Consider the following 22107-nt stretch of genomic DNA (forward strand, 5'->3'; position numbering starts at 1 on the left):
AGGGTTTTCAACTTGAAATTCCTCTCCGCTTTCCAAGACTGGCTATCAGGGAGCACTGAATGGGGACTTTGGAGACCTACCTGCTTGATCCAACTCTGCCTTTAACTTGGTTATGATGTTGGCCAAACATGTAATCAATGTGGACCCTAAATTTCTTGGATATAAAGTGAGAAGGTTGGACCAGAACAGTGGTTGTAAAACACTGTAAAGCTTCAGAACCCTTTCTTCAGAAAAAGGAAGCTAATGTGGAATCCCAGTAGATAAGAGTGAAGCTGCTCTGTCCAAACAGGAGTGGGGTAGAAGTCCTGCCAGTCTGTCCTGTCCATCCCACGCGAGTTCCTAGGGCTCTGAGGGAAATCGTGTGAAACAAGTACCATTCGGTTCTAACATGCCATAACTTGAGGGGGATGGGTGGGTGTGGAAGGATAAGGGGAAATAAACCACAAATGGATTGAAAAATAAATAAATGTTACAGATGTCTTGCTAAATTCTGCTTTTTTGGCAGTTAGCACTCACTGGTCATGACTGGTATTGCCCAGAAGTTTGGCTTTCACATTTGATTCCAACTCTGACCCTCACAGTAAAATATCTACCAAATGTGGGATGTGTGATTCTTCATAGAAAGGAGCTAGATATGGAACTCCTCAAATTCTAGGTGTGGGGAGTGGCTGCATCTATTTGAGCACACAACTGCACGTTTATTTGCATCAAATGGGCAAGTTGCTACTTGCCAGTGGATGAAACTGGGTTGGCAGGTTAGTGATAAGCTGGGGACATGCTGTGGTTGGTCAGGGTGAGGAGGCTGACGCCCTGGCGGGGGGTGGGGACATGTGTCAAACTGAGAGGAGTCCTTTTAGCAAGCGGCCTAGGTTGAAACCCTAGGAAGCCAGTTTAACCTGGACTTGAAGGCTAATACAGTAGGAGTTGGGGGAGCAAAGGCCTGGGAAGGGTGCAGGAAACAGTAGCTTTTTTTAGTGAATGAAGAAAAATTCCTGTGACTGGCGTGAAAAGTTAATCCTTTTCTTATCTATAGTCTAAACTTCAAACAGCTCTGACCAGGTCCCAACACATTGCTTGTCTTCAGCAACCTCCCAGATGCACAAATAACAAGCGACGCTTGCCCTCTGCGCACCTTCCTGAGCCTCGGCACCCCTTCCCTCGCTAGCAGTCCCCTTACTCTCTTGGGGATCTAGTGTGTGGCCATGTTTGCACCAGCACTACACCACTCCATGCTCTGAGCCGCCAGGCCTCAGGGCTACGTGGCTTGGGCAGTCCCCTGAGGCAAAGAGAGCCAATCACACAGAAATTCGGAAGGGGCTGGAGAAGAGGAAGAGAGGCTCTGTTACCTTCTGCCTCTGGAACACGTGAGTTAGGGGAGCCACCTGGCAATCCTTGTGTGCCCCAAAGACCTTGCACAGAGAGCAGGTGGGCACTTCACAGTTCAGACAGTAGATGTTGATGCGTTCCTCTTCGTGCTCCTCACACATGGGCTGGTCAGACTTCTTTTCTGGTCTGGGAGGAGGTGGGCAGATAAATGTGTCAGCTCCCATTGCAGCAAAGCAGGATTGGTGGGGGGTGGGGGGGGTGGGGTGGGATTAGTATTGCTATTCCAGAAAACTTCCAAGGTCCTGTTCTTGTCCTCGGAAACCTCCAAATTCAGTTGCCCTTTGGGCTTAGCAGTGGTGTGCTGATAGGTATCTAACGACCAGCCTGGAGTAGGGGATAGGACATGGACACTCTGATCTGTAGTGTTTGACAATTTCTGTGGTGAGGGTTCCCATCATGGCTGGTTTAAACTTATCGACGGTTTAAAACACAGCTAGTAAAATTCCTGAAAATTGTGAGGAGTGTGCTCCAGCACTGTCTGCACACACTTACAAGTCTCTTGAGATACTTTCCAATTATGGGTAAAGAAGGAGTATTTGCTGATAAGCTAAATCTCAAGTTTACGCTGGCTTTGCAGAAACACTAGGTCCCAACTCTACAACCTCCAGCAAACACTTCTCCCACCAAAAGGAAGATAGAGGTGGGCTGGAGGAGTCCAAATCTCTGATTATTAGTCTAAGCACTGATGGAAATAGCTCTGTGTAAGAAGGAACATGTCCGTGTGTGCTTCATTAATTTGTTTGGGTCTCTTCCTGCCATTAAGAAAATTAAATGTAAATAATTTCCCGATTGAGGACTTGGCAGGGACTGAGTGGGTATTGTGTGCTCAGTGACTGTGAACAGTACTTTAAGCAATAAGAAAAATGCAAAATGCTGTTCTGGGACATGGTGGTAACCTTGGAAGTAAGGACCTCACAGATAATCCCCAGGTTTTAGTTTTCCCAGTAGTTCAGCACCAGCCAAAACTTTTCGGAACTGCAACAGGTAATAATGGAGCATTGGGTTTGTATGTGTTAGTGAGACGATGACCAAGCGATGAGGAATTGAAAGCATGAAAGGGGAGTGACAAGTCATTACTATTTAAGAATAACTTGCTGTGGAATCACCTGGAACGGCCCAAGTTCACAGCGTGTGGTGGGGCCCTGTATATTCTCCTAATGATCAGTGTGATTTATGTGTGATGATCAAGATCAAAATTATGTCAAATTGTAGTGCTCTAGGCCCCCTCTGGAGAACATGGTGAGAGATGTGGGTGTAGCCTGCCTCGCAAAAACCTGGAATTCTTATACATCCTATCTAAAGACCAAGGTTGTTAATAGTTTTCAGAGGTACCTGAAAAATGTAAATACAAATCCAAAACCTTTCTTCATATTCCCAAACACATATTTATAAGCATCGTTATTTAAAAGATTGGGACTGAATTTTTCTGTTGTTACCAAGATCCACTTTTTAAAAAACCGCAGGTATTTATGGGCTGTGAAATTGATTATTATGGGCCATGAAATCAATTTAGAGGTCATGGCCAGCATTGTTAAACTCAAACTAAAATAGACAGTAAATACATGGGCTACACCTGGTAAGAATAAGTAATGATACCTGAAACTTTTGTTTCTGGTGTACATAGACACATGTGTATGTTTTACATGCTTATGTATGTACATGTATCTAAGTGCACTGGAAACAAAAAGTATATATTTCATGTCTATATATCTATATCCATCCATGTATGTAATGGTCATTGGATCACAATGTAAAATGTACTTCTAGTGTGAGACATGAATAAAATGGTTTGTAAACCATTGATACTGATGTGTGGTACCACATACCTGCAGCCCCAGAACTCAGAGAAAGGCAGAAAATATACTGATTTATATCTATAAATCACTAGGTAGGAGTCAAGTCAAGGAGACTGGGCTGTGGGGGTAAGACCTGGGTCTGGTGAGGAAATTGTATGGGCTTCCAGCTTTGAGATTTTTGTGAAAAGAATTTTCACCTGGTCTCGTAACAATATGGTTTCCATGAAATCTGTGGCTTCCTAACTTGAAATTCTGCCATATCCTTGGAAGTCAATTGAGAAAAGTAAACTCTGCAATGAAGAAATGTATCTTCCTTCCCAGGTCTATCTGTTTCCTCCACAAATATGTGAGTTCCATGAGGGCAGGTTTGTCTTGTTTTTTTTTTTTTTTTTCTGGATCCCTGGTGCCCAGAACAATGCCTTGCATAGAGTGGTACTCAGTAAATATTTGTTGAATGAATGAGAAATGAAAGAGACTTTGCCAGATGAATGAACAGTATTCCTTGTACTCTAATTCATCTGGGGAAAGCATGTGAAATATGGGGGAAAACCAGGGTCACTTGGCACTCATGAGTGGCAAAGAAACCAGACAACATTCTGAAGACTCCATTTATAAGTGACAAAGCCCTTTAAGGTTCTCTAGAGACTAGAAGTGGTTTGCTCTTCGCTTGTTCAAAGGCTTCTCCACCTCCTATACCTACTGTCCCACATATCTCCACCTCATAATAATAAATGTCAAGCATGTATCTGGAGTATATGTACTGGAAAATGGCACAGGTGATGCCTCTGTGGCTCACTTCCCTGAAGCATTTCCTGAGGGCAGCTTGCATCCGTGCGTTGTTCTGATGTCAGCAGCTGGACCAGAGCTCAGGTCTGTGAGTACATATATGTATGTATACAATATATATATGTGTGTATGTATACAGTACGCGCGAACACTTTGAAAATGTGGCAACAGCCATAAGGCTGTATGCTTAGTTTTTGGTTGTGATTATTTTTCCATAATGCAATACAGACTGAGAACTATGTCCCATATTCCTTATTAGGTTTTTCTTGTTTAGGTGGTTACACAGGCCCAGAGTCGTCCCTACTTAAAAGCGGGTGTATAATAGAGACCTTTAGACAACTTAAAACATATGACAGACTTAGGTCAAACAGGTATGTAGAATAAAGATGTAAATGCACTGTCATGAGGTGAGGGTAGCTGAGCTCACAGTTGTGGCTCAGGACTCAGCTTCAGATGCTGGCAGTGGCCCCTAGCCACTCAGTGCTGCCTAGTCTCCAGGAGTCTGTAGCCTGCTGTCTCTGGTCTCAGGTTCCTGGAACCATCCTGGTGAATCCTGAAGGGTTGGCATCTGGTCTTGGTGAGGCATTACAGGTGGTACTTATCTCAAAGCTTAATTCCAGCTGAGCTTCTCCGTGTGGTGGTTGTGTGACCTCAGGCAAGTTACTTAACCTCTTTGAGGCTCAGCTTTTATTCATATCTGAAAATTGGCCTGAGGGTCTTCTAATTAAATACAGCAGAATGAACATGTGCCTTTTTTATTTGTGTTTCCTGTGGAAATCCCACTAAAATGAGAGTGGGGAAATTTTAAAAATCGCATTCTAATATAGGTCAAGAAGGACAAAAAACGAGCAACATGACAGCAGATAAGGGATGTCAACCACATGTGGGAAATTGAGAACTTCTGGATGAAAGGAAGTGACTCTTCTTTCTGCTAAGCGCCTGCGGGGGAGAAGGCTGAGAGGAGCAAGCTGACTTGAGCTGAGGGACCCCAGAAAGGCTCTGCAACTGTGGCAGCCAGGTATTTCAAAGGCAGAAGTGTGGGGGGAGGCTAAAAAGCGGGGCACTTTTTTGCATATTTCGGAAGATTGCTTGAGGATGTGGTCCATATAAAACAGTAGAACAAACCAACAAAGAGAAAGACGTAGGCTCTAGGAAATAAGGATTCAACCCAGGGAAGAGGAAAAGTAGGTGAAGCCCAACGACGTGAGGGCACTGTCCTGACTTTCTGCAGTGAAAAGTCCATAGAGAATGTCTAAACTGAAAAATCAGAAATAGGAGTACACAGATCTGTAGTATACAGATGTCACCTAAAACAATTAAAAGCTAAACAATTAAAACAATTAAAAGTGGTTGGCTCTGGGGAGTGAGACTTGGGGGTGGAGAGTGGGGTGGGAGCGTGGGCCTCATTAGAGGTATCCTAGTACTATTTGAATGTTTAAATTATGTATATGAGTTAGTTTGAGTAGAATATTCTAAGTTTTTAATAAGGTAATGATAATAATCACAATCTCACAGGATTGTTGTGCAGATTAAAGAATTACATGTGATTCATGTGTAAAGCACCCTGAACAGTGGTTGGCACATATTAGTTTTACTTATTATAAAGTTAATTATGATTTTTGTGATTACTGTTAATGAAATAAATTCCTTCTCGTGTCCACCTCTCCAAACTGTGGCTAGTTCAGCACCAGGCAATTATTCTAGATAAGGCCAGGTTTTGTTGAGATCTACAATGTCTGGTCTTTCTATGGGAGGTCAGAGTTGACCAGCCCCTCTCCTTTCTGCCCCCACACCAATGACTGTGAGCCAGAGATGGGTGCCTCTCACTCTGAATATCCAAGGTTATTCTAAGGTTGCCTAATGTTCTCTGAGGCGCAGGGTTCTGGGCTGGCAAGGCTGACAGCCTCCAGGGAACACCTGGGTGTATGCCCAAACATGTACCTGGGCCCTCTGTGCAACTTGTGATTTTACTACCAAGTAAAAATGTCCCAAGGCGAGTCTCAAGTTCAAGAAATAACAGTGTAAGAAGAGCTTGATAATCAGAAAAACACCACTGGTCCACCCAGCTATAAGCTTCATTGTTGGAAATTTGGTTCATTACCTTTATACCGTTTGTGCACCTGGGCACTTTTTTGGCAGATGCACATGTAGACTTTATAGTTAAAGTAAGGACATGTCTTTTGGTTTTGCTAATGCTACAAGTTTTAACATCTTTCTTCTCTGGATTTCATAACATTGTTATTATTTCCCATGTTTCAAGCTCTCACTGTAGCAAGTAGCAAAAGGAAATTATTGCAATAAATAGAACATGTAAGAAGCTTTTTGGTGTTGCTTAATTAGCTGGCACTTATGAAGCAACTATTCTATGCAAGACACTGTACTAGGCACTAAATCAGCTCTTATATCAACACCCTTAATAATTGGTTGGTTATTAGTTGACTTTTTTTAAAGAGACAGTGTGTATATTTGCATTTTAAAGTAATGTAAAACAATGAAATCAGATCTGTGAAGCAACAGCAGCAACAACAGTATTTTCCTTCTTCTGCAGACACTTTGGAAGCAAAGGAAATAGCTGACTCTGTATCTCTGTAATATGTCATCGGTAATTACTCTTCTTCCCCCACTTCCATCTAGATCCTGGCACTATCTAATTTAGTTTGAATCTTAAGCAGAAACTAATAGCCATAATGATTATAATAATTATATGTTAGATTTATGGAACAGCTTTCCTTCTAAGAGTGCTAGGCTCTTAAAGCCCTGCAGATGTTCCATAAATACATGTCTCCTAATAAGAATCACAATGAGTTCATTTCCAGATGGTCTCAATATTGCTATCAAGCTTTGTGGACTGGACTGACCTGTGTACAATTGAAAAAGGGCTCTTCACACCATGACTTCTAGGAATGAACTACTACGGTGTTGTCTCTAGGAAAGGAACTCTATGGCCAATGTGATTAGATGAGGAAGAAGCCTTTTTTTTTTTTTTTTTTTAATGAATGGATGCATATACTGAGTATCAATCCAACAGGTGAATGCTGAGAGTATGCAGCAAATACAATCTAGAGAGTAGAGAAACATAACCCAAATGCCATCTTCTTCCCCCCACCCATCCATGTCACTAAACTTTAAGTTGCTGAAGGGCAGGACTATGCATTGCTTTGTAACTTCCCAGAGTCCATACAATGATTAACTATGTTAGAGAAATTTGTTTTTTATTGTGATCATCTAGACAATTTTAAGGTGAGACTGTTGTCTAAACTAGGAACCGGACTATTTTGGAAAATGCCATTTCTGTTAGTTCTCCTTAAAGTTTTGTACTGTGAATTTTCTGCTATGTAGAATTGGGAGCTACGAAGAACCTGTGAGGTGCAGAAATGTCTAAAATATGCGTAATACAGGGCTGAGAGGGGTAGGCCGCATTATGCCTCTCTCAGTATTACTGAACAGATTAGTGTTAATGAATTACTTCATTCTTAAATTGATGCAAAGTCTTGGGCACCAGCTCTTCTCTTTCCATGAGTGATTCTCACACCGGTAAGGACTCACTTGGAAAAACATTTTCCTATAAGACAGTGTCTGTGATTGGCAAAAGAGCATTGGATAGATTGATCTGTTAGAACAAACAAACAAATACACAAAACCACGCTTCAGATGGGTGTGACACATGAAGGGACAGTACCTGGTGGACTCCTGCTTATAGATGTCAATGATATTTTCCACCAGCAGGTTCCTCTGAAGGCCATATATCCCATGTCTGTCCAGAACCACTTCGTGTCTACAGGATGGACAGCGAAACCGGCCCCCTGATGCCACAGTGGTGCCTCCTCTTGTGGGCAAATACGGGTTAGAGGCCTGTTCTTGCCAAGCAAGAAAAGAGGAATTAAGTAATGCCACAGGTAGCTTTTCTGAGACTTCTTTTCACTCTCTGTTACTACAAACAAGATCAACTTCTACTTTAAGCTGGCCATAAGATAATCCCTTAGGGCTTTAGCAGCAAGTGGTCCTAAAATACAGGCCCAGCACTTTATCCACAGTCAACTGCCATGTACCATTTTCAGCATGAGGCACTTTTCCATCCAACATTTTTATTACCAAAAGCTCTAGCCAGAAACTCTAACATTAATGTCTTAGGAAGCAACTCATTTACAATTTTGAAGCAGATTCAATGTTTTGAAGGTTTTGTTTTTGTTTTTTTTTTAAACAAATAGGATTCTTAGTATTTAAGTTAAAACTAGATTTGGGAGTAAGGAGGAGTAAGGAGGAGGCAGACAGCAAAGCACAAAGCAAATCATTTAAAAAAATGGTTTTCTTAAAAACGAATGTAGCCTTATAAAGTTTTCTGAAAGAATTCACCTACAAGTTAAGGACTTGATTCCAAGAAGAGAGAATCTTTTTTACCCCCTAAATTCCAAACAAACCTACCTGGAAAATATCACTGGCACATTTCCTACACAGGTTATGCTGACAGGGGAGAATGACCACGGGTTTCGTGAACATCTCTAAGCAGATAGGACAGATGAGTTGCTTCTCCAAGTTATCCATGGTCTGCTGCTCTTTGGAAAAAGACTTGTAATTCAAAGATGCGCTCATCTCCTGGCCGTCCCCGTGTGCACTGCCAGGGAAAGGGTGCTCCGAATGGTTTCTGCAAGTGTTTCCTGGAAATAATTCCAAGGATTGGGTGATCAAGTGTCCTTTACGGTTTTTTCGATGGAAGACATTGTTTCAGGCCCAGGTTCAGAGGGGGTGCCTGAGCTGTTTTTAGCAGCAGGGGGGGGTCACGTGACAGTGGGCTGACTTGTCCATATAAGCCAGTGACAGGAGGATGGATTCTGACAGGTGACAGAGAACAGGAGCCAACATTCCTGCCCCAGGGAGTGAAGAGAGTGAGTGGGAAGAAGGATTACAAACCCCATTTAGACAGAGTTGTGAGGAGAGGGATGTTGAAGCTGACAGTTGTCAACAACAAATGCAAATATGCATGCCTAGTCGCTGAGCCATGCCCTCTGTGAGCACTCAATAAGAACGTGGTGACGCGTTTCTCCAGGACTGGGGAGAATGCAGCCCAAGAGTCTAACTGTATAACGAACGCATTTCTCTCTGGAGAATTGAGGAAGCAGGTCACCAAAAGTAGTGTGATCATACCATCTTACATGAAAACAAACAAAACATGTCTCAAAAATCATTTTCCTGACTTCACTAGGGCAATCAACTAAAACGATTTGCTTCACTTTAAATTTTTCATCTTTGCAAGAATGGCGGTCTGGGAAAAATTCAAATTTAAAAACTGATTTCAATCCTTTTCACCATAAAAGTATCTACGAAAAAAAAATCCAAACACCAGTTGATGATCCCATGTTTTTATGTTGTGAATAAAATTCTAGTAAATTCTTTTTTCTTCCACACTGCTCTTCCTCCTCCCTAACTCCCTCCTTCATCCTGTATCCCTACAGTCACCTTCCCCCTCACACACACCAAAAACACAAAGAAAATTTGGTAATCTTTTAAAATATAAATTTAGTTTGCAACAATAATCAGTAATGAGGTAGTAATGGCATGTAGGATAACAGACCCATTGTTTCATTTTTCCATAAAGCAGGGAACAGATATCAGTGCTGTTGCCAACCGAAGTGAAAATGGAGTCCTGCTTCCATACCCGGGTTTCATCTGGTCTGAAATACCTATTACACCTCTTTGCATTTGCCCCCTCCTCTTCCAAGTTGATTTTTTAAAATGATAGTTTCCCTAGTCATTTGTGATATTCTTGGTCTGCTCTTGAGTCACAAATAACAATTTTGATATTTGCCAGAATTTTGTGAAACTGTTTCATCAATATAGAGTTATTTAAAAATTAAAAAATCAGATCAAAAATGAAATAGTATCTGTTTATATGTGATTTACTTGCAGGTTTATTTCTCCTTGATTTAAAAATATTCAAACATTGAGCACATCTTGTCAACATACCCCAATGTGCACTTAATTACCAGTAAACAGTAGGCCAGTGTGACTGGTTATGTATGGTCTTATTGCTGTGTGCACTGAAAGCTTATTGAGAATCTAATAAACTCTATTGGTTAGTAATAAGTTACATGTGTTCGTAAACATTTCAAGGATCTTAGGAGAATTTTGTTATTCTTTCAATATCTATTGAGTAAAGAAGGGAATTGGGTGACATTTTTTTATTGAGTTAATTCAGTTCACCTAGCCCAGGCAGTTAACAGTATTTATCATCACATGGGCTATGGAGGTTATTTTCTAGGAAAGATAAAGTTTCTACTGTAAAAGACTCATCAATCTAAGAAAAAAACCAAACAAACTAATAATGTACAATGAGCCAAGCCCATCCTTATTAGAGGAATTCATTCTTTCAAAAAATATTCATTGAGTGTCTATTGTGTATCCCCATTGTGTTCAGCTCTGTGGATTGAAAGGCAAACAAGACACAGGTTACTGTCCTCAAGGAGCTCAGTCTAACAGCAGAAATAAGACATGCATGTACAGAACCACAGTACAAAACAAAATGTGATAAAGAGCCACAAAATTTCAGAGTTGGATTCATCAGGAGGGCTTCATGGGGGGATGGTATCTGAATGATCCACTAAGAACTTGGACAAATGGATGTGTAGTTATGTGGGGCATAGTTGGGGCTTTCTAAGAAAAGGCACAGAAGCAAAGACAGTGAGGCACAGGAGTGTGGGGAATGCTCAGAGCGTATGGTGCTTTGGGCTGGAGTGCAGAGCATGCTGCTGGCACATGAGCAGGTCACAAATACCAGGCTAAAGAGTTTTTAACACTTAATAAATTAGTCAACAGGAAGTTGTTGAAAGTTTCTCACAGAAACATTTCTGTGAGAGCTGTGCATTGGTTAGATTAGTATCACAGTGGTGGCTAGAATACTGAAGGTGACCTAGATAAAGACCAGATGGGAGATTGTTGCCAATGCCTAGGTGAGAGGTCATGATGCCCTGGCACTGGGCGATAGCTGTAGGGAAGAAAAAGAGGAAAGGGACTCTGAGGCTATGAAATTAGAATCCACAGAGGTGACTCAGATGGTCTGAGTATGAGCAACCACCGGTGATGCAGTGAGAGGTGCACAGTGAGTCAGGAGACAGGCCTTCTATCCAGTTTCCATGTCTACCTTGCTTTGTCATCTTGGGAAACTGACCTCACCTAGATGGATTTCTGTTTAATCTGTAAGTGAGTGGTGTTCATAACCTAGGCTTAACAGTATTTTTAGGGGAAAAGAAAGAAAAACCCTTGAAATATTAATTTTGACATTGAGAATCCCCAATTCAATTATGTGATGCTAAGTTGATCCTCTCCTCTCCTCTGTTTTTCTGTTTCCTACTTTCTGCCTTGTACTTTTTCGTAGAACTGCCTCTAGGAGACTACCCAGGAAACTAGCAAGAATCTCATAGGAATAAGAGTCAAATCAAGTCGACTATATGCCCAAATTATTGCCTTTCCCTCTTTATCTTCTTTTTTCCATTCTTTGTTCCTCCCCAATCTCAGAGACCAGGAGTCCATGAGGTGGGCATGTGAATTAAGAGTGGGACGTAGGAGCAGCATTCTGTTCTAAAGAAGAACCAGAAAATTTTAGTCTGCTCCCAAATCATTCACAAATTTCCCTGAATGATTCTGAAAATTCTGAAGCTGAATGAGATTTGAAGCTAACTTCAAGGCTCTGGGATTTCCACAGACGTGAAAGCCGGCTTAGTTTCCCAAAGTTGTCTTTACTGTGTAGGAGTGATGTACAACTTTCCCTGCTTCTTGTACCCCAACCCGCCACAATTAGGACAGGGGGTTAAAACCAGTTGGGGCAATTTTACATGGGGGATTGGTTTAGTTGGAAGCCCCAATCACTCCTCATTCCTGAGTCCCACCAAACTAGGGCAGGGGTATGTTTACACACATTGAGGAGATGAAGCAAAACCACCATTGCTGTCACCTCCTGGAGGACCAGCAGTTTCCCAATCCCCCCGATAAGTCAGAGGAAGTAAGATGGGTCCCTAAGAACCTGACTATATGCCCAACAGCAGACTTGGCATTAAGGCATGATAACAAAAAGAGAAGACTTTTGACTTTTTTCAACCTCTAGCTACCAGGCTAAATGGACCCAGACTTCAGAGGACAGAGCATAGGAGTGAAATGTGGATTTCAGTGTGTCGCTCATCTCAGGAAGGAAGAAAAGGGAGTTCTAAAGCCTATTACTTTTAGTACTATGGTTGACCCTTGAACAATAACTTAGGTGTTTTTTTTTTTATGGTACAGTACTATAAATATACTTTCTCTTCCTTACGATTTTCTTAATAACATTTTCTTTTCTCTAGCTTACTTTATTGTATATAATACATATAACATACAAAATATATGTTAATTGACTTATCAGTAAGGCGTGTGGTCAACAGTAGGCTATTAGTAGTTAAATTTTGGGGGAGTAAAAATTGTATGTGGATTTTCAACTGCACGGGGGGTCAGCACCCCTAACCTCCACATTGTTCAAAGGTCAACTGTATACTGCCACAACAAACATAATAAATCTGTACAGAGTACCAATCACTACTTATAATAGCTCTTTATAATAGGTATTATTTCCACTGAACCAACTGTAACTCAACAAAGTAGTTGCCTAGTCATATGGCTGCTAGCTGTGAAGCAGATTTAGAGACACATCTTTTGACTACAGAGACCATGACCTCACCGGCTAAGCTATACCACACTGCTCTATAGCACACTATCCATTAGAATTTTCTGCAGTGATGTTAATGTTCTTTATCTGTACTGTCTAACCTCTATCCAAAGGTGGCTATTGAGTACTTGAAATGCGTATAATGCAATTTAAGATCTGAGTTTTAAATTTTATTAATTTAAACTTGTGTTTAAACAACCATATGTGGCTAGTGGTTACCATATAGAACAACCAGCTCTAAAATATGTGATATGAAAAAATCTTGGGGAAAATTGGAGTGTATTTGAAGGATTCTCCCATGGGGACAAGGTCCCCTTCTTTTGATGAATTTTATACCTTCTGGTCAGAGTGATATGAAAGTCTTCTAAGCCTAGAATAGTTACAAGAGCAACATCAACTCTTCATCCCAACTTACAAGACAAGAGAAACATCCTGGGAATAGGAGGCATTAGAAGAGTCCCAGGAAATCAGTGTCAGGAGTGCTAACTTTCCTGAGGATTCCAGAATTTTCTCAGCATTTCATTTACCCATGTTCTCTTTGTCTCTTTAGCCCAGGTAACTGAAAATCCAGGTACTTGAAAATCATCAAGGTTTAACTCAAGGAGCTAGTCATTCATCAAACAGAGCAGCAGACTTATGGTCAGATGGAAGGTGAGCTAAGAGGAAGTAAAAAATTGATTTGAAGCAAAGCAGTGAAGCAGAGACACTGTAGCCCTGCTGGAAGGAAGAGAAAACGAAAGGCACTAGAATGCTCACCTTGCTTCTGGCTCAATGTTTAAGGTAGAGAGGGAGGAGAATTCTTACTTCTTCTACCCACCAGAGGTGAGAAAGTTGGTGGCTGACTAAATCATTAAAACAGGGAAAGAACACTGGATGATGTGGATGTGGAAGCAGAGAATTAGGGACTGCTTAAGAAGGAGGTTTATTTAGCCTGGAACTCTAGGGCATGAGTGGACCAGGACCTTCAGGTCAACTCCAGCTCCAGTCACACATCTCTTGAAAGTCAATTTAATTCCATCCCAAAACAAGACCCATTCTTAATATTGTGCAGACCAGGTCCTCTTAAAACCAAGACAATGAGGTTATTAATTGTTCCCTGCAATTTCCATCCATCCATCCATCTCTCCCTCTCACCATTCTTCCCTCTATTAGTGAGAGCACTAATATATGACCAGTGGAGATAAGGCAGCACTTCATTTGGGATTTAGATGAGCTGGTGTTCCAAGAGCCAGGCTCTGTTGATCAGTCCTGTTAGATATAACTCATCTGACCACAGGAGGCGTATGTAGAGTATAATGTTATTTCTTTTGGTATTCTGGGGTTCAGGGTGTGATCTGGAAAAGCACCTTTGAACCATTATTTAACCATATAGCAACTTTACAAGTTACTTGAAAAAAATATAACCCAGAACTCTATTTCCAGTAAAAGGATTCTTGCAATCTTTTTACACCAAGGACTCAACTCATGACATCTACAAAATACTTAACATTTTTCCTCTGTCTACATTGTCAGTCTCTTCAATTTAGCTATCTGGCAGTAGGTAGGTTGGATATCTGATTTAAAAATTTTTAATGAAAAGAAACATTTTACAAAATATAAAATCAAGTGAGTTAACTTGAAAAGTACTTTACAGAAGCTAATAACATGGCATTTCTTTCATTAGTTTGCAAACTTCTGGCTGTAAGCTTTTCTTCTTGATAATTACTCCTCCAAATCCATTGTTTATACATTTCAATTTATCATAAATATCTCTCAGGATATATTAGAAAATTAACATATTTTACTTTCCTCTGAACATTTCTTAGCATAATTCAAATGCCAGAAATAAATAGTGACAGCCCCAACAAATAAATCCTTTAGCCTAAAGCCTTCCCAATGGCCATGTCTGAACTTATATAGGCTCCAGGCCCTTCTTGACTTCACCTTCAGCACACACAACCCTCTCACCTTCCCTCCACCTCAGCCCCCTGATTGATTTTTCTGAATTCACTCTTGTTTTCTGCAATCTGTTTCTCATATGTCAGTCCTTATTTAAATTGCACTAATAGTCATATTACCCATAGGATAAAAATGTTCATCCTCATTGTGGTCTCTAAGGCCTGACATGATCTGCCCCTACCTACCTCTCTGACCTAATATCCAATAGAAATAAGATGTGGCATACATATATATATATATATATATATATATATATATATATATATATATGTATATATATGTGTATATATATATATATGTATATATATGTGTATATATATGTATATATAGTGTATATATATACATATATATAATTATAAATTTCTAATAGCCACATTAAAAGACAGAAACAAATGATATTAATGTTATTAATGTATTTTATTTAACCCCCCAAAATATAAACTATTATTTTAACATGTAATCAATATTTTAAAAAATGAGACATCTGTGAATAGAGATAGTTTTACTTCTCCTTTCCAATCTAGAGGCCTTTTACTTCATTTTTCTTGCCTTATTGTACTGGCTAGACACCTCAGAATGGATATCCTTGCTTTGTTCCTGATCTTGGGAGGAAAGCATTCATACTATTAACTATAATGTTAAGTGTGTGTTTTTCATTGAGGCCCTTTATCAAGTTGAAGGAGTTCAGTTCCCTTCCACGTTTGCTGATAGTTTTATTTATTTTTTAACGTTTATTTATTTTTGAGACAGAGAGAGACAGAGCATGAACGGGGGAGGGTCAGAGAAAGGGAGACACAGAATACAAAAAAGGCTCCAGGCTCTGAGCTGTCAGCACAGAGCCCAATGCAGGGCTCAAACTCACAGAGTGCAAGATCATGACCTGAGCTGAAGTCAGTCGCTTAACCAACTGAGCCACCCAGGTGCCCCATGCTGATGGTTTTAAAAATCAGGAATGGATGTTGAATTTTGTCAAATGCTTTTTCTGCATCAAACTAAGATGATCATGTGGTTATTCTTTTTTAGTCTGTTTATTATGATGAATTGTTGATTTCTGAATGTTCAATCAGTCTTGTATTCTTGAAATAAATCCCATGTGGTCAATGCTGTATTTTCCTTTTTTGTATTGTTGGATTTAATTGACTAAAATTTTTACGTTTATGTTCATGAAGGATATTGGTCTGTTGGTTTCTTTCTTTCTTTTTTTTTTTTTATAATGTCTTTGCCTGGTTTTGGATCAGGACAATGTTGGCTTCATAGCAAGTTGGACAGCATTTCCTCTTATTCAATTTTCTGAAAGTCTGTGTAGAATTGGTATTATTTCTTCCTTAATTGTTTGGTAGAATCCACCATGCAAGCCATCTGGGCCTAGTGCTTTTTTTATGAGAAAAATATATGGGTTAATACAAGTAAAGTAACTAGAACTATGCTTGGCTTACAGGAAGTGCTGTTAGCTGTTAATTTTTTTAAATGTGTCTGTATTTTCCATTAAAGCTTATAATGTGTACTGCAGAAATTAGAAAATATTTTAAACTTTTAAGGAAGAAAAAAATCACAGTGATGCTACTATCCAAAGATCACTACTATTAACATTTCAATTCATTCTTCAGTCTTTTCCACAAATTAATGCTTGTTTATATTGTTATTATTTATATTGCCCTGTATGCAATTTATTAACTTAGCATTTTATTAACATTTCCCATGTAAATAGTTCTTAATAAGTATAATTTCAATGGCTACATATACTCCATTATATGGTCACAACATAATTTAACTATCATTTTGTATTTTTAGAATTGTCCTACTTTCCCTCCACAGTAGATCCAAGCATCTCTTTCCTGTACTCCCATATATATTTATATAAACACACATGCAAACCCTCAGAATATTCCCTCCAGGCCTTCCCTTTATGGTAGTGTTAACATACTCTGACAACAGTTCATGTTTACAGTGTGTTCCCTATGTACTAGGCACTGTAATAAGGGTATCATTATTATCATCCCTATTTAACAAACGAGGAAACTGAAGTACCATGATGCCAAGCAACTTGCCCAATGTAACTACGTAGGGAATGTGAAAGCCAAGAAAGGCCATCAGGTTCCACAGCCCATGTGACTAACCACTATGCACAGAATCCAAAGCAGGCTCCAGGCTCTGAGCTGTCAGCACAGAGCCCAACGTGGGGCTCCAACCCATGAATGGTGAGATCATGACCTGAGCCGAAGTCAGATGCTTAACCAACTGAGCCACCCAGGTGCCCCCCTTTAGACTTTTTAATAAGAATTCCATTCCATACCTAAGTTGCTGATCCTGAGATGTTTGAGTTCTTACCCAGCTCAACTGCCCTAACCATGTGCTCCCACCTGGATTTGGAGAGCATTCCTTCCACTTATTACCCATTTCTTGATCTTTTAGTCATTTATAATTTCACTGTCAGCTCCTCCAGTCAGCCAGTTAGAGTACTCATAATCTCAACTGGAAATTGAGACCTAACATCTGATACAAGGATTCCTTTTCCTACTTTATAAATTTGTTTTTATGAAAATAATGATATATTTTAAACGAATCACTATACATTCAGTTAAAGACTTTATTGAAAAGAGTAAAGTGAGATAAAAATGGAGACTGCCCTAGAAAATGAAAGATATACTAAAAAAATGCAGCAGGTTGTATACATTAGTACAAAAAAATACAGGTTGCCTAGAACCCTAAAATGAACATGAGATAAAAGAATTATCATTTACTAATTGTAATCCTCAAAAAAGATAGTATTTCTGCCTTTGTCTTTGTAAATTTATGTTTTGTGTTGAGAACCACAGTATAGTTTCAACAGCTTTTTAAAGGCTATATTCTAGTAAATTAGGATAGGGAGCATATATTTCCAGAAAAGCCTTTGTGTGTGTTCTGCTCAACTTCTGAATCTTTCAGTGAGTGTGTGTGTATTTATTTTGTTTTTGTTTTGTCTTTAACAAACTAGACTATGCTCAAAATCAGCCCTAAGTAAAACTTTTTTCCATTTAATTCCTTTTCAGTGCTGGTCTCCAGTTCTCCACAGTTACTCCCCAGGAGGAAAAGGGCATTAGAACCCCTCCTTCAGTAGCCAGCTTCTAGGTTTAAACCCTTCCTCTTCCTCACCTCTCTTCAGGTATCTTTATCCTACCTTAGTAGATCGGCCCAGAGTTGGTCACCCCACTGAAAGTTGATGTGGAGCCGAATACTTCTCGCTTCGGCTTAACGCTAAGTTTAAAGTAGCCAGCGTCCTTTTCCAAGTTCAATGTTTTTTGCGTTGTTTTTCTGTCAGTCCCCCTTAAATCCGGGCAGTTTAGTATCAAATGGGTCCTTGGAAGTGCAGCGATCGAGTACAAATCACAAAGTGGGAACAGATGGGACTGCAATCTGTAACCATTTTTGGACAGAAAAAGAACCAATTTCGTGAACCTCCCAAAGTAAATGGGTCTAAAAATTTTAAGTTGTAAGAATAAACTCCGTCAGCACCCATTATCCCTCGTCTGGGGAGTTCTAGGAAACGGTAACCTCAAGTTCGCCTTGTCTCTCACTTGCCTGAGAGCTGATTTCAAGTTCTACTTGAGTTGAATGAGAATCGAAAGAAAAACTACTACACGGAATGAGGAGAAAAGGGTTGGAGGATGCGGGCATCGATCCCGCTACCTCTCGCATGCTAAGCGAGCGCTCTACCATTTGAGCTAATCCCCCACCGCTGGGCACGGCCGGTTATCTCTTCCCCTAGAGAGAGGTCAGAGCATTTAGAAATGGAAAAAATGTTTTTCTTAATCATGTTCTTGATCTTGCGTCACAGCTGAGGCCAAAGTAACAAAAATTAATAAACACTCTCCTTCGAGCCGGAATCGAACCAGCGACCTAAGGATGGCTAGGGACATCAGGGCCTACAGTCCTCCGCTCTACCAGCTGAGCTATCGAAGGGAGCGGGGAGACAGAGTGCCGACTTTTCTTTATAATGTTTACTCATTTTCTAAGCTTCGTGTGCTTTCTACCGCGTTTCTTTCCCGACTCCCAGGTTTGCCCATCACAAGGTATCCTTCTGGTGACCCCCCCCCCCCCCCATCTTCTCATGGCCGCTGGAAAGAGCGTTCGCGTTGCCCCCTCTCCCCGGAGCTCTGAGGAAAAGAGCAGGCAGCTGGCTAGCTCGGGACCTTTCTCTGTATGCTCAGGGGACTCGGGAAACGCCAAAGACGATTTAGAAAGGAGCAGAAGGCCGGGACCTGGCAGCCGCCCCGCAGAGCGCAGACTCACTTCGGCGCTTGTTACTAGGACAGCACGTCCCCACTTGGGTAATTCACAAAATATTTCATACGGGGGTTGCTGCCATAGGCCAAAACTGGAGCGAAAGTACCAGAATCTCCAAGTGTTCGTTGGAATATTATACTAGGAAAGGAGACCCGTGGAAAGGGCCGTAAATCGTAGAAAGTTGACAAAAAGCATACTTGTCTCCTTCGAGCCGGAATCGAACCAGCGACCTAAGGATGTCTCCTGCTAGGAAGTCAGCTACAGTCCTCCGCTCTACCAGCTGAGCTATCGAAGGGACGGGCAAACTACCCGTGCCCCTTGAGACTCAAGGTTCAAGAACCCGGGCGAGCACAGCTGCGGGCTAGAGACAGAATAGAGCATGCGTACTCCGGAACGGGGAGGGGAAGGGAGTAAATGCCTGTGCATTGTTTCACGCGTGCGCAGAAACACAACCTGGCTCCCTTTCGTGGGATCCTGACAGACCCCGGAAAGGACCCCCAATGCGTGTGTCCTAGAGCTAGTGGTACCAAGACTCAGCAACTCCGACACCACCTTCCTTTACTGTTCCTTTACCACCCTATATTGGGAGTGACTGCCCGAGTGTGGCCTTACCACTCTAATCTGTATGTCCCCTCAGTTTCTCCTTGTGTGGAGGGCCAGTGGCGCAATGGATAACGCGTCTGACTACGGATCAGAAGATTGTAGGTTCGACTCCTGCCTGGCTCGGCATTTTTGTCACAATGATTTTTTTAAAAGCAAAGATTATTACTTCTTCAGGGTTCCTCAAGTCACAAATGCCGAGAGTATTTTACTGCACTTCGAGTCCAGAAATCTGTTGTGCGTCGCTTCCAGTGCCGCCCCGTCGAACTCTCTCGAGCACTAAGGAGAGGCAGCCGCGGCCGCGCGGCTAACTGCCCGCGAGAGCGCTTCCGACACGGGCGGGGGGAGGCTCTGGGGGAAGCTGGGGAGATCAGCCGCTCAGGAACTCCAGGTAGGAAGCTGGGATAGGGAAAGTGAAGCCCGCAGTCCCAGTGAGGAAGCTGGTTGAAATGCCAGGGCTGCTTCTGCAGCAGCTTCATTCGTCGGGTCTTGTAAAATAGTTGAAGACTTTAGTCACCAAAGTCACGAGAAAAACTGCCCACGCACACGCCCTGACAGTGCTGACGAAAGAAAGTTAAGGTATTTTTGATTCGGTTCCTGTTTTACATTTCATCTTAATTAGTGTATCGAGCCCCTCCTAGGTTGTAAGCATAGCATAAAAACCATCGAATAGCTTGGATTCTGTTCTCAAGGGTCTTTTAACCGAGAGGGCATAATGTTGGTTTGAATACATTGGATTTTTATTTTGAAGTGATCTTATTTGTGGAGAGTAGTTTAGAATTCTCTTAAATTTCCTCAAGGAAAATAGCAATTTCCAAAAGTAAAAGCTTTAAAAAAAATATGAAATTCGGGAAGATATAAGTTAGGGAGGAGAAAATGTGGGGTTAGGAGAAAGGACTAGTTTTTAACTGGGAAAGCAGTCTCCTTAAGGTCACATAAACAGTTAAAGGAAGCTAAAAATTGGAGGGGGGGGGCAAGTACAATTTGAACAAAATGATGGTGGGTATTATTTTTGTTTCCTAGTGAACATTTTGCCATTTTTGCAGGTAACAAGCTAATATTTGTTTCAAGTTACATAGTATTCCTGAGAGTTTAAAAAAATTACCTCTGTGGGAAGTTGCGGCCATATGTTGCAGGCCTTCTCCCAAGTTTGTTGACAGAACTTTCAAAATGAGTCTCCAAGGAAAGAGCCTCCATCTTATTCTTACTTTCTTCTCATTTTACAAGGGTGACAAGTAAGGGGTTGATTATTTGCAGAGGTCACGGTCATGGACATCATTGCACTGTGGGAGAAACTCTAGCTTCTTGGTGTATCCCCTTCTTGCACTCTTTCCCCAGCAGTCAGCCAGACCAGAGTAACACCCTCCAAGAGGGCCAAGATGGTGGGTGATTTCTGGCTCTCTTACTTGTGACAGAAAACAACCACGCCTGGACAGCCTAGTGAAATGTAAAATCATTGAGGATAAAGATGAAAGCCTAGGCTTTCAGAGATGGGGACAGAAAGAAATAAAACAAAACAAACAAAAAACAGGCTAGCTACAAAAGAATGAAAATCAGATTTTGATCAGATTTCTTATCAGCAATACTGGGTGCTAGAACACAGTAGAGCAAGATTCTTGAAGTTCTCTGGGTAAATAATTTGAACCCAGAATTGTATAAACAATCAAAGTAGCAATCACATATGAGAATAAACAGTTCACACTTGCAAGGTGTCATAAAATTTAAATCCTATGATTCCTTTCTGAAACAAAAAAATAAACATTACTTGAAGATGTTATACTGATTGGGTTCTCTAGGAAGCAGGAGTTGACACAGAACTAGAGTATAAAATTACAGTGGGGAGTAACATCTGTGAATGGAAAAGGAGAGAACACGGTATTAGGTAGGGGTAGTTAGACAGCAATGTGGACCTGATAGGCTTGGTACCTGCAGAGCAAAGATTTCCCTTCAGAGGAGTCCTGAATTGGGTAGGAATGACTAGGTTTTCAGACCATCACTTTGCTCAGTCATAGGCCAAAGACTGAATACCTCCTCTGGAAAGCTGAGGTAGACCCTAAAGGAGGTAACACCTGGAGGCTCTCAGTTAACTATCCTCTCTGCAGCTGGGCAGTTCTTTCTTGAAAGGCAATCAATCTAGCAGCAAATCTCTGTGTCTGCCATAGATGTACTTCAGTAAAAAAAAAAAAAAAAAAAAAAAAAAAAAAAAAAAAAAAAAAAAAAAATCCAAGAAGAGGAGTACATAGAATTTAAGTAAAAAGGGAACCAGCCAAGAAAGCAATCAGGACAAATTAGGAAAAAACAAAAGGTGTGTCAGAGGGCTCTAAGAAGAAAGGGGAGTCTTTCATAACAGTGTGATTAAGGACCAGGAAGACTTTAGAGATATGATAACGGCTTGTCACTTTTCTCAAAAAGCAAGCCAAAGATAATTAGAAATTTCTGGAAAAAAATACAAAGAGCTTTATAAAGAATTCATGGTCCATGGCACAAAAACAGACATATAGACCAATGGAATAGAATAGAGACTCCAGAATTGGACCCACAAAAGTATGGCCAACTAATCTCTGACAAAGCAGGAAAGAATATCCAGTGAAAAAAAGATAGTCTCTTTAACAAATGGTGCTGGGAGAACTGGACAGCAACATGCAGAAGAAT

General features: G+C 40.9%; 1 protein-coding gene, 1 long non-coding RNA gene and 4 other non-coding genes across 11 annotated transcripts in view; 1 reads left to right on the forward strand and 5 right to left on the reverse strand.

The window, feature by feature from the left end:
- The window catches only part of TRIM55 (tripartite motif containing 55), a 44846-nt gene extending 36111 nt beyond the window's left edge, over positions 1 to 8735 (reverse strand). For 3 of the 6 annotated variants that reach the window (XM_040487686.1, XM_040487688.1, XM_040487685.1), the window contains exons 1-3: positions 8391 to 8735; positions 7648 to 7820; positions 1347 to 1512 (exon numbers count right to left, since the gene is read on the reverse strand). In XM_040487686.1, coding sequence (XP_040343620.1) covers positions 1347 to 1512; positions 7648 to 7820; positions 8391 to 8558 — 507 coding nt within the window. In that variant the 5' untranslated portion in view covers positions 8559 to 8735. The remainder of the gene's footprint in view (positions 1 to 1346; positions 1513 to 7647; positions 7821 to 8390) is intronic. The other 3 variants (XM_040487690.1, XM_040487689.1, XM_040487691.1) reach the window with 1 other exon arrangement.
- A 7054-nt stretch (positions 8736 to 15789) lies between these two features.
- Positions 15790 to 18635, reverse strand: LOC121038180 (uncharacterized). The gene is made up of 2 exons (XR_005794205.1): positions 17750 to 18635; positions 15790 to 15963 (listed from the first exon to the last, which is right to left on the reverse strand). It is a non-coding gene; the product is annotated as an uncharacterized LOC121038180 (long non-coding RNA).
- Positions 18231 to 18303, reverse strand: TRNAA-AGC (transfer RNA alanine (anticodon AGC)). Its single transcript has one exon. It is a non-coding gene; the product is annotated as a tRNA-Ala (tRNA).
- On the reverse strand, positions 18441 to 18531 carry TRNAY-GUA (transfer RNA tyrosine (anticodon GUA)). The gene is given in 2 exon segments: positions 18441 to 18476; positions 18495 to 18531. It is a non-coding gene; the product is annotated as a tRNA-Tyr (tRNA).
- A 422-nt stretch (positions 18636 to 19057) lies between the features above and the next one.
- On the reverse strand, positions 19058 to 19150 carry TRNAY-GUA (transfer RNA tyrosine (anticodon GUA)). The gene is made up of 2 exons: positions 19114 to 19150; positions 19058 to 19093 (listed from the first exon to the last, which is right to left on the reverse strand). It is a non-coding gene; the product is annotated as a tRNA-Tyr (tRNA).
- A 358-nt stretch (positions 19151 to 19508) lies between these two features.
- Positions 19509 to 19581, forward strand: TRNAR-ACG (transfer RNA arginine (anticodon ACG)). Its single transcript has one exon. It is a non-coding gene; the product is annotated as a tRNA-Arg (tRNA).
- The last annotated feature ends 2526 nt before the right edge of the window (positions 19582 to 22107 follow it).

The sequence above is a fragment of the Herpailurus yagouaroundi genome, unplaced genomic scaffold (genome assembly GCF_014898765.1).
Source record: "Herpailurus yagouaroundi ecotype Mexico unplaced genomic scaffold, PumYag 165, whole genome shotgun sequence".
Classification (NCBI taxonomy): domain Eukaryota; kingdom Metazoa; phylum Chordata; class Mammalia; order Carnivora; family Felidae; genus Herpailurus; species Herpailurus yagouaroundi.